The following is a 13,011-nucleotide window of genomic DNA, read 5'->3' as shown; positions in this document are numbered from 1 at the left end:
GGGACTATAAGAAAGATGGGGAAAAACTTTTTTGTAGGACAAGGGGTAATGGTTTTAAACTAAAAGAGGGTAGATTCAGACTAGATATAGGGAAGAATTTTTTTATAATGAGAGTGGTGAGACACTGGAATAGGTTGCCCAGAAAGGTGGTAGATGCCTCATGCCTGGAAACATTCAAGGTCAGGCTGGAAGGAGCTCTGAGCAACCTGATCTAGTGGAAGATGTCCCTGCTCATTGCAGGGCGGGTTGGACTAGGCGACCTTTAAAGGTCCCTTCCAACCAAAACTATTCTATGATTCTATGATTCTATGAAATAATAGACCTAATTACTCAGTTTATTTTCAATGTTCACTCACTAAGTATTGTAGGTATGGTCTGTGGTGAAATACTCATTTCTGCCTTTAACGTGTAGTGCCCCAGGCTGCCATAGAAGAAAAGCATAGCCAGTATTTCTCTTTGCTCTCCTGCTAGGAAGATCTTAGATAGAGACTGCAGTTGTCCCTAGTTATGTCAGAAATAAGCCTGGCTCAGAGTTTCTCAAAATACTCATAAGACATACAGCTATTTTAGAGATAGCAACCTGCATTGCTAAAGGTGTGTATCCCTTCATGAAAAATGTGAACTCAGACTCTCAAAACAAAGTAATGCATTGTGGGTTTCTTTGACAAGCATAAGATTTTCACTTTGCATAAAAACATATTTGTATAAACATTCATGTCACACTTCTCCAAGGCAATTAAACAGCTTCAAAGTTGACATATCTTTTATTCAACACAAAACTGCTAAAGAGAAATCACTGAAGGTAATCACTGAATTTTTAGTGCAATTCCACCGTTGCATTTACTTGACCTTCCTTGTGTTTTGACTTCCACAGTCATGAAGGTGTCAAAGCATAATCCTTTGTCAGCATCAGTGGGAGCCTTGCTTAAAAGGAATTGTGAGGCATTCTGGGACAAGCAGATAGAGAGCATATATTTTTCCTGAGTTTTCATACCCATAAATTCAACCTACCAAAAGGTTGAATAATTAAGACATAAGGGAGAAGTGAAATGAGAGAGTAAGGGCTCAAAACTGATAATGACATGGCGAATAAGCATGCAGCCAAGAACTGCAACTTAAAAGCAAGCAAATAATTATTAAAAAGATTGTAAACATGAAGCCTAACTGAGTTCTGGAGACAGAAGAGAATTTTTGTGCGAGAGGTTGCACACATAATTCTGAAAGTCAGCAAGTTCCTGACAGTCAAAGACTGACAGAGTAATCCACTCTTCCCCTTTACATCTTTCTGATATGACCTGTGATTTGCACTTACTGTTGTCATCATGCTTAAGAGGATCCCCTTTTTTTATCTGCGTTTTTTTAAAAGAAGGCTGAGGAGTTAGGCCAAAGGACTTAGAGGAATTCATATTATAACATCAAGGAGGACTAGGTTGTATTTCCCTAATCTTTATTGTCATTTCTTCTATTTGTCATGGTCTTGAGAAAATTCAGTTAGATGATCAGAGACTCATCTATAAACAAAAAAACCAGGCCACTTCAAAAGCCTTGCTAGATTAAGTTGTAGTGACTATCCAATCTAAACTGGAATGAAAGCTTGATTTTGTTTCATCAAAGACGTTAGATTAGGAACAAAGAACTCCCAGTGCTAAAAACTTGTGAAAGATCTAGTGGAGATTAACTTTACAGGTGTAAAATGAGAGTCCTAACCTCTAGCAGATCTTTAATAAAAGATAATGCCTTTGTACATAGACTATTTGAGGCAAAACACAAAAAATCCCACCAACTGAAGGGTATCAGGCATTGTGAATTTTAAAAAGGAAGAATTCTTTTGAAATAATTTTCTTTCAGTGAATCTCATCTTAATTTTGACTCCCACCTTTTATGACCTCCATAAACTTCTTAACTTTCTCATAGAGTACTTATATCCCATCTGGGATAGACTGGGACTGCTGTGGGAGTTTGTATGTATTATCACTGCAGAATGCAGAGGAGAGAAAACAAATGTTTTAAAAAGCAAAAGACTTTTTCTTCTACTACCTCCAGATAATACAAACTATGCAAGTTATAATTAAATGTTGTAGCCTACATTTTTACTTGTGGACCTTCAAGCTGCCAGTTCTTGCAAAATGGAGGCTTTGCCACTGAGCTGTTGCAGTGGAAAATACAAACTGACCTCTTTTGGATCTGAGTAATACAGTAAATAATAATAGTTGCATGCATTTTAGAATTACATCTTTTTGGATTATGCTACTACCAGTGCTGCTTTATTAACACTCCTAAGCAAATTTAAAAAATGATATAAATGAAAACTTTCAGGTGATTGACCAGTAGGCAGTACATTGGGAGTAACTAAATTATACAATACTTTGTGCATCTGAGCTCTAAAACCGCATGTGGTCACCTTTCATCTTGTCTTCAAATTGCAAGCCGCCTATTCCTGTTCTCTCTCCTCACGTGTCCTTATTCTGTTTTTTATTGTAGATGTTTTTGTCCTGATAATAATCTTATTAAAGTTGTCTGTTTTTATTATAATTAGCTTATTGCAATTTTATCAAATTGGAGTGTGAATAGAAATATAATTAAAAATTTACACAATCATATCAGTAGAGTTCTGGGCAGCTCAGGATAGTCACAACACCCAAAAGCAAGATCTGCCTATTACTCTGCTCTTAGTGCAGCATTTAAAATGAAGACTGTTCTTACAGTCCATACTGTCTAGCAAATCTTCTTGTGGTAACAAAAGGAAATTTCTCAGAGCATCCACAGGGTTTTAATTGATACGGGTTAAAATGCAAATATTTTTAAGGAGGTGATCAATGGCATGTTATGAACAGAAGAAAGTAATTTAAATGACTATTGTGTGTCAGACCTTGCTTTTGATATCTTTAGGTGATTTTTTTTTTTTAATTTAAGAAAAGCATAAAGTTGCTTGTTCCTGAGGGCTTTGTTTCCTTTTCCATCTTCTTTCACTCATAAGTTACCTTTGTGCCATCTGCCACCAAACTCTCAAAGACTGGTGCCACACATTCTCTAGAATGTAATAACACCAAAAGACAAACAGAATTGACCCTGCCTGGATCAAATACAATTCCTGCTGACTTTGAAGGGGGTTATTTATCTTTGAAGAATTTCCAAATATTCATGAAAATGGGAATTCCAAGATGTAGAATTGAAAACCTCATCCTACTGATGATATTGGGAGCCTTACCACTGATTTTGATGAGGTCAGGATTTCACGGAGTGTCTGTGGGACCAGGCACTGTGGGGTACTGGATACAACTCCTCCAACTGCCATAAATTCCAGGTGTTCTAGGAGAATAATGCAAGGGCAGCGTATTGTCTTCTCACTATCCAGTCATAAAATCCAACCAACCTGTGGAGGATGAAGTCATCTGCCATGTGCAAACTCTCCTAAAGGAAACCTTCCACTTTCAGCTTCAGTTGAAAGTCCCTCTGAGCTACTATTATTCTTTGATCTATACAAGTTTATAAATTACTCATGTTCTTTGTTGTTAATATTTTTAACAAGGAAATTCAGAGTTAGGCAGAAACTTAAAATGAAGCTAAAGCCATTAAGCATGGAAATGCATAGTCAGGACAGCTGCACCCTGCTCTGGAATCACACTTGTATTTAAATATTCATATCGTCCTTGCATACTCTGTAGGGAATCCCAAGAAGAATATACTGTCTGAAGAACAGAACATCACTGGAAAATATAGCGATGAGAGACAAGAATCTTGCCTGCAGTGAGCAGCTTGAGTAGATTCTAGTTAAAAGAATAAAACGTGACATGCAGAAATAAATCGTTGCGAAAACTGACATTTACCACAAAACAAAGACAAGGATTAAATTTCAGATTTTCAAAAATAAATGAAAAAAAAGGCATCAGAAAACTTCCATTATTTAAAATTTGCTACTTACAAAGAGCAATACTGATTTTAAAAGTGTCCTGTTCTTCCAATTTTTAAGTAGCTAGAAATTCTGTATTAGTGAAACTAGCAATGAGTGCTGCCTTCCCTCTGTATTTTGGGACATCTGAAGTTAAGCAGAATTGACATTTATTGCTGCAGAGTTTGAGAGTATCACAACAAAGACCTACATTTTGCCACTGAAGTGCCCATTCTGAGAGAAATTTGTAAGGGTTTCTTTGCACCCTAAGTTACGTATAACAAAAACATACCCAATTTTTTATATGTCACTAACTATTGACACATTCTGTGGATAAGATAAAAGTTGCAAGCCCGCTCACCTGACAGTCGTGGAAGTGCAGCCACTGTCTTTAGAAAAAGCAAGACCAACATCCCCAAAATATGACAAGAATGAAGTGGTCCCTGCACATACGCTAAATAAACCCACTCAGTAAAATAATTCAGACTTCAAAAGTCTACTTCTTTGGTTGTAGGTATAAATTTGTGATTGACATTCAGATAAATCAGCTGAACCAAAAATTCATAATAAAATTTTCTTCATTAGCCTAAGATCATTTTCTCTATGCCAAAAGCACACATCTTTGTAGACAGCTCAGGTTCCACAGCTGTTACAGTGACATTTATATCCTATGTGTGCTACATGGAAGTTTGTAAATTCAACTGCTATCCATTTTTGGCTTTGAAATCTTAAGTAATACTGGGGGAAACAGCTAGTTAATTTCTCTCTCAACTTTCTGACGGATATTAACAGGGCTATCTAAAATACCATTTCTGCCTATTTAAATAGATCTGCTCTTTGCTGCACATAATCCATGGTTTCTACTCTACCCATGCTGTTGCTTACTCTGGCAGTGTGGGGAGTTCCACCTACAGTTTCTGAATTCAGTTTGATTTTGGAGATATCTGTAAAAATACTCATCTCATCTACATTAACCATGCAACCTCAGGTACCTAAATTAGGAACACAATTTCTGTGGTCTCTACCATAGTTGAAAGGTAAAGAAAGGGGAAAGGAGGCCTCACTGCTGAGTGATGTACCTCATCGCTTCACCAATCTCATTTAGCTGTTTAAAATCTTCCTGGGGAAAAAGCTTTCTTCTTACTAATGACTGGGCAGAGAACTGCACCACTGAAAGCAATGTGCCCTTGCAGCAAAGGCGGCCAACAGCATCCTGGGCTCCATTAGGCAAAGCATTGCTGGCAGGTCGAGGGAGGTGATACTCTCCCTCCACCCAGTGCTGGTGAGACATATCTGGGTGCTGGGTCCAGTCCCGCGCTGGAGAGTCGTGGATATATCGGAGCAAGTCCAGCACTGGGCCTCAAAGATCATGAAGGGACCAGAGCATCTCTCACATGAAGAGAGGCTGAGGGAGCCGGGACTGTTCAGCCTGGAGGAGAGAACGCTCGGGGAGATCTTATCCACACATATAAATACCTGATGGGAGGGAAAGAAGAAGAGGGAATGACAATCTTCTCAGAAGTGCCCATTGACAGGGGAAGAGTCAATGGGCATGAATTAAACCCCAGAAAATTCCAAGACACAAGAAAACACCTTTTACTGTGATGATGGTCAAACATTGGAATGGGTTTCCCAGAAACCCACTGGAGTCTCCATTTGTGGAGATACTCAAAACATGACTGGACACAGTCCTGCGCAATCTGCTCTAGCTGATCCTGCTTGAGGAGGGGGTTGGACTAGCTGAATTCTGTAATTCAAGAGGTCCCTTCCAAGCTACATGAAAAAAACCCCAAACAAATCTGTGAAAGCTGGCTGCATGAAGAGGGTATGAGTAGCCTTTGTAAGACATGACACTCCATTTTGAAGGGAAGCCTAATTGTCCTTTTTATTGGTTTCCTATCTTCACATCAGACTGAGATACCGTGGGATGGAGATAAAGGGAAGACACTAGATTATAACTAACTGCTATTAATTTGTATGTGAGCCTGGCAGGGAACCCCCATCTTCTCTGGCAGAAGTCTCTTCCAAACGTTTCAGCCTTCAGCAGCCGAGAAAGCCAAAATGCTCTGAGCGCCCTGCTCAGAGGGCTGTTTTTCCCTGGTGAGCCAGAAGAGGAAGCAAGAACTGTTACAAGCTGAGTAAGAACAAGTGGGCAAGAAGAAGGATGCTGAGCTCCTTTGCAAGCCCACGGGTATGCCTAAAGGACACTCAAGAATGATTAAGGACCTAAAGCAGAGATATTTATAACGTACATAATTATTTTTATTAATTTTGTCTCGATTTGCGTATTTCCTCATGTTAGATAAAATGCTGTTGTGCTTATAAGCCACGGAAGAATTATTTCTTTAATCTCTGGCATGGTGCTAGGAAATGCACTGAAGTCCTGCAGCATCCACACACTGGAACCGAGGAAAGTGGAAGTGCTCAGGTTACTTCAGCAATGCAGGAACTGAGCATTACCCAGGAGTTGGTATAAGCTGAGCTGCCTGGCCTTACTTCTCCGAGGATGTAACAAAAAAACAGCTTCAGCCAAAAAAGGTTCCCAATGGGAGTGAGCACAGACGTGATGCTGCAGCTTACCTAGGCCAAAGGAAGAACAAGAGCACAAGGGTTTTGCAAAATGGGACCAAAGCTGGGAGCCTGCTGAGTGACCAGGCAGGTGAAGGATACTCAATGTTTGTCAGCTGTCTTTGGGGTAAATTGACATTTTTCACGAAATCTCAGAAAAGAACACAAGCAGCAGCAGCAAATTCAGCAAAATAGTTTGAGGTGAACGGAGAAGCTGGAAAATTCTTAAGATCAGTATCTAGGAACACAACAGGATCTAGTGAGTAATTATAAATAACTCACTAGTATGTCAAAAAAGTTGAGGATCACATCATTCTTTATTTTCCTGAGAAGCATGAATGCAGGTTTCTGTATTTTCTTTGCTAGAGCAGACAATGTCAGTACCGTATTTTTCTGCATTCAGTGAAGGAAGTGACAGAACTGTCAGCGCAGCTTTATGTAACAGAAGGTTACTTCTCTCACCAATAACATGCACCATATTTATGTTTTAAAAAAAGTAAAGCATATAAGATAAACAACAACTTTTCTGCAAAAGTACAACCTGTAGTTTTCCACTTTGGAATAGGACTAGAGAGGGGAATAGGAGAGAACTGCCAAAGATACCTACTTCTGACTGGGGACTGAGCCATGACGGAGATTTATACCACACTCATTTTCATGCAGAGAATGCCATTTCCATATGAGTTATATCCTTGTCACACGGGAGCAAGGGAGTCAGCATCTAACTAAAACCTCCCTTGCGCAAGATGTTTTGTTGGCCTGTGGCACCTTATCAGCAGACAGAAAAAGGTGGCATGATACGGAAAAGATCTCATTCCTCCTGTACCACCTGCTAAAGCTGTGCAAGAAAAGCAGGTAGCCTCAGGTGGCACTGGTGCGCTGAATCCTCACTTCACCACCGGGATCTCCCATTTTCAACAGAGTACCCGTAGAAGCCTCCAGAGAGGAAAACCTTCCTCCACAATCCTGAAGGAATCACTCTTTAAGGTAACCTGTAAGCTGTAACTTGCAGGGAGAAGGTAGGCTTACTATTCATGGCATATACTTTCATACAAAATACTTTCATGCTTTTCCTTCCCCTGCTCCCACTGCAAAACAACAGCCCTCTTCCACTAAAAAATGTAAAGAGATCTTTGCAAATCCTACATTTTCATAACCCAGGAATGTCCGTTTCAAAACTAGGACAAACGTATCCAAGGTACAGGACTCAGAAGAAAAAAAGCCACAAATGATCCATGATTGCCATGATTTATGTTCGAGTTGCTTGGATTTTGGATCGGGGCCTGACCAACGCAGCAGGTCTGATAATGCCATCCTTATTCATACGGGTAATGCTGTTATGAACAGCTCACTACTCGGTGAATAAAGGATTGCCAGACCAGCACTTAAGCAGAAGCAAATATGGCACAGGATTTCCTGGGGATTAATGACTGGGTGGGAGTTGATGATAGCCTGATGCACAGGCAGTCATTAATCTTAATCCTCAGGAAATGATCTGTACCAAGGTCATTATTTCTGTAATAAGATAAAAGCAAACAAAAACCTGATGTCATACAGATATTTATATTTTTAATGAACGATGAGGTTTCAACTGTAATGTAAAGTTCACGTCCCATTAATGAATACCCTACACATTCACCTGTTAGAGTGGCTGAACTCTTATCTTCTTAGAAGCTTTATGCCGAGACCGAGATTTTGAAGAGGGGAAGCCTTCCTTGTCTTAGACTGTTAAATCCACAGCATGGCCGCACACCTGCCTGAATGCAAAGTGCCAAATGTCCAGCAACTCCCACTGATCTCAGACGTTACTCCTCTGTCAGAGGTGGGCTGAACATTTTGCAAGCCCACTGATTCCAGAGAGTTTACAAGCTGGCTTTCACCAGACAGGCACAAGCCGTGGCAAACCACATTTGTGTGGGAAGGGAAAAGGAAGGACAGGTTCACAAGCATGTAATAGTGTATCAGGATCGCTCTGTTTATCTACATTTTGTGGAAAGTAAAAACTTCTTAAGGTCATTTCTCTCTCATTTCATATTTTCCTTCTTACAAGCAAGTGCATTTTTAAAAGGCTCTCAATTAAAGTAGAGGTTGGTTCTGACTTCACAAATGAATTATTCAGGAGTAAATATGATGAGCTGGTTTTCTATAAACACATCGCATATTAATGTAACAGTAAAACTGTGTAGGTCAAGCTGACCTTTAATAGTCACGCAGCCTGTTTATACATTCTATACTGCTTATGCTATCAAAAGGACTTAGATGGGACTTCTTTTCTGTCAACCTTGCAAAGCCCACACAAGTCCAAATGACAGAGCAGCGTGCCTCTTCATGCCCCCATTTTCCTTGCAATTATTCAAGAGAATGTAACAGTGAACTTTATTATTGATGCAAAGAGGAGGAAAAGCTGGATCTTCCAGCCGCAGTGCAACAACTAGAAATTTTACTTCTCACGGCAACATTTGATCTGGAAGCTGTGAAGAGTCAAGCACAGAGCTCCCGGACTTTACAAGTGCTCTTCCAGAGACTGCAAACCCAGTTCACTTGGCTGTGACAGCTGCAGGGCTGCTAGCGTCTGCTTGGGAAGTGCTTTGACTGATGGACCCAGCAGTCCGGAAGGGGAGGAAGCGCTGAGGCAGCCATCCTAAGGGAAGAGGCTGAAAGAAGGTGGGTGCAGATGAGTGAGATGCAGTATGAGGAAAGGCAAAGGAAGTAAACGGTAGCAAAATGGGGAAAGAGGAAATGAGGGGGGGGAGGGCAGAAGGAGTATGCCCACGTGCAGGGGGTGCCAGAGTACCTGAATATGTGTCCGCTTTGATTTACACCTTTCACACTTTTTTCCTTCGAGAATGGCACTTTGTAACATTCTCATATACTGTTCTTTTCCTGCAAATCCAACAAATACGGCTAATGACGCAATGTTTTTGACCTCTTGCTCTAAGTCATCATCTGGCAGAAATACTGAGGGGATCTAAGCTGACTAAAATGGGAAAGAAAAATGCTCAGAACCTTTTTCAGCTATTCCTTTGAGTCTGATCCATGCTCGCATTAAATGATTTGGAAGAAATCCTTTGACCTCACAGGTCGTGCACCAGGTTCATCGTCTTTCATTATATGAGTAGTGCAACAGAGCTAATTTCCTTTGCCTACACAAAACTCTAACACAAATCACTCATTTATTTCTTCATTATGTTTGGGTTTTTTTGTAGTAGGAAAGGGCGTGTGAAGTGGGCCAGAGAAGGCACCAGGTAATCCTTTACATTTTTACATCCCCCCAAATGATGGGTTTGTACAGCAAAGGATTGCACTTCTCAGACGCTTCTAATAAATACTACCCCTTCTTTTAATTCTTAACAATGAAATGCTATCAGCTTACAAAATTACTTAGCTAGAATGGTAAAGGTCTGTTAAAGTAAACATGATGCACCAGTTGATTGTTTGATGGTCATTATACCCAGGAAGATTAAAACACAAGATGGTGAGAGTTTGGTAGGTAAAATTCATACAGAGCTAAATACATAATCAATACTGTACACAGCAGGTGCCCATATCCATTATCACACATACTTTTGAATTGAATGTAAGATTCAAGTACAATGCCATCCAAATTTGTTAACTAGTACTACCTGCCTTGGCCAGCCACAGTATTTATGTCAAACTAAAATACCTTTTCTTTTATGGAGCTTTGCAGAATTATCTGAATACAGAATAATGAATGTGGACTCTTAAAAGCTCAAAATCTCAGGAAATAATATGAGTGTTCAGTGGAGATATCCAGTACACCCTGTGTCTGTCTTCCAAACTGCCTAGAGTGCAAAAGATCTTGAAAGCCAAGTCTGCCTATAAATGAGATGGTGCCTCAGAAAAGGTTAATGACCATAATGTGTGATAGCAAAATGGGTGGATTTTTTTCACGTTTCTCCTACACATCTGGGCATATTTGTAAAAAACTAAAACCAGATGCAAAAATATTTATTGAATTGCACTCCTATATTGGCAGTTTCATGCTCTCATAAATTAAAATTTGAATTTTGTGAAGTCAGTGGAAATTTGAAACATTAGCTCCTTTGATATTAACACCAACTTAGATGTCTGCACATACATAGGCTATTTTTCAGTGTCTTCTTGGCCATTTCTTCATTAAATTTGTGCATTAAAATACAATATTTACTGCAAATGTAGGTAGATTTTTTTGCCATTTGTAAATTTTAACACAGTGTGTCAGTTTTAATGAAACATACAGATGGTTACTGCCTTGCACTGATTTAAAGGCCACAAGACCTTTATATTCCATTTTTTTTAAGAATATTAATATCAGGACAAAAGTAAGATTTTGGAGAGGGAAAAAAACAAACCAACAGTAAAGTATTTTGAGCAAAGAAACCCTGAAGAAAATTTTACTGCAGTAATTTAGGTAAGATTTATGCATTGCAACCATCTCTATCAATCCATATTGATCTCAAGTGTTCTACTGACATAATGAAGAACAGCACTGAGTTACCTAATAAGCTTAATTATAACACCTAATTTTCAAAAGTGCTGGGCTTCTGTGTCTCCCAAGATGGATTTCACATTTCAAAACCCTTTTTTCCTGTGCTGTCATGAAGGGGGAAGCCTCTGGATCACACTATATGGTGCAAGCTTGCTACAGGGGAAAAGTAGCGAAAAAAAGGTCTGAATGCTGAACAAGCTATGTCTAGGAAACAAGTGAAATAAGTTTGACCAATGGAAAAATACCTGAGAGCTGATCTTATTTCTGAATCTTTGTTAAGTCCAATCTGAACTCCAGTCAACATTTCTAGATTTCCTGTGGTCTTCAATCTGTCATAAAGGTTCTGTCACTGCTAATGAGCTCTTCTCAACCTGCTTCTGTTCTCTCTTATTTTTAAAAAATATTGGATGAAGTCTATTTACTGTTTCAGATGATTGTTATTTTTGTTTGTGTTAGCAGTATTTGAGACATCACAGATGCATCCGCAGCCCAGAAGCTTTGCTTTAAGGGAGAAGAGGAGTGCAAAGGATTGTAATGAAAAATGACAATTTTTCATTAAAAAGTGAAAAATTGAGATTGGAAGTCTTGTTCTACCAGGGTGAAAGCTTGGCTACCAGGGGGGTAAAGATGAGACTTACTGGGGGCAGCAGCTAGAAAGCCTGCTCACCCGCTGTAGCGATGCAAATAAAGGAAGCCAAATGTATAACTGCAATAAATTTCTTATGTCCTTTTTCGGCATTGAACGGGAATATATTGGGCACAGTCTGTTTATGACTCCACTCTACAGGCAACAGACTTTGGCAGTGAATAGTGCAGCATTAACCAAAGACAGAAGCAATGTGAATTATGATCAGAGTAGAAATAATGGTGTAGAGATTGCAAGGGCTAAAATTGCCCTTGTGTTGACAAAACGAGCGTCAGCTTCAGCTTTTGAAGAGGGAAACGGAAAAGTAGATTTGCCTTACCCAAGAGATACAGAGCAATTTAAAAAGCTGTACGCAACGTTACAATGAGAAACATAAAGGAACTTAAACGCAAGGAAGCGCTACATGTACTTTTTGATCACTGAAGTTTGGAAGGTCTCACTGCCAGTAATATTTTAGGTCTCTTTAGTCCCTCACAATTCCTTCGGAAGCTCTATTTCTCAAGACACTTATTACTTCAGCAAGAAAAGTCCTACAGACACACATTCACCAAATAAACACCTGGCCTTGAATTTTTTTGGAAGTCTGTCAGAAGCTGAGATTCAAATCACCCCGCAATCACAAAGCAATCATGGTTTTCCTGCCAACTTCTCAGACCAAAGCAATCATGGTCTTCCTGCTAACTTCTCAAAGAAAAAAAAAATTACACCACATTTGGATAAAGCAAGCAAACTGTTAACATGCATGTAACACAGAAGGATGTTTGTTGCATTTTTTTCTAATGTGAACATTAAATCACCCAAAGTCAAACCAGCAGTCTCATTCTTTTCTATATTCCATATGACAAATCACCCACCATTTTGGCTTTTTTTTCCTGATGCACTGAAATCAAAACGGGGAAAGAAAACAAAAAAAACCCTCTACAAAAGTACAAGAGGACAGTTTTTGAAACTTTTAAATTGCTGCTGAAGCCAGAGGCGAAGTGAAACAGTAGTTATGATACACATCAACCAAGTGATCAGTTCTAGTTAGCACCACAACGAACTCATTTCCTAAGTTGCAGGTCTTGGTGGGATAGGTATACCATGCCATAAGAGTGCAAAACTTTCTCAGAAAATTCAGACACATTCAGAAAAGACTGGTGAAAGCAATGAAATGCAAAAAATAGTTTCATGGGGAGAAGAGAAAAGGAAAGTATTTGTTTGTTTTTGCAACAGAAAACCAAAAAAATTAATAGGAATACCTTCAGCAAGAGGGTCGAGTGTGTGAATCATGAGTTGGAAGATGCTGTTCCTCATTAGACTGTTGTGGAGAGATGCAGAACTTCCTCCTCGCTGGAGCCGTGGCTTGGTCTAGGTGGAAAAGTAAGGGAAAGAATTTAGGGTTTTTTTGTTGTTTGTGTGGAAACAGGTCTGAAACAC

The 13,011-nt window shown here is 39.4% G+C and overlaps 1 protein-coding gene across 1 annotated transcript in view; it reads right to left on the bottom strand.

Moving 5' to 3' along the window:
- SLC24A2 (solute carrier family 24 member 2) overlaps nt 1-13,011 on the bottom strand; it is a 116,723-nt gene that overhangs the window by 43,293 nt on the left and 60,419 nt on the right. Inside the window, exon 3 of the mRNA XM_075136487.1 lies at nt 12,834-12,942. Coding sequence (XP_074992588.1) covers nt 12,834-12,942 — 109 coding nt within the window. The remainder of the gene's footprint in view (nt 1-12,833; nt 12,943-13,011) is intronic.

This window comes from Calonectris borealis, chromosome Z, assembly GCF_964195595.1.
Source record: "Calonectris borealis chromosome Z, bCalBor7.hap1.2, whole genome shotgun sequence".
Taxonomy (NCBI): domain Eukaryota; kingdom Metazoa; phylum Chordata; class Aves; order Procellariiformes; family Procellariidae; genus Calonectris; species Calonectris borealis.
Note: the sequence above shows the minus strand (reverse complement) of the source record. Positions and strands in the feature narration are given on the sequence as shown.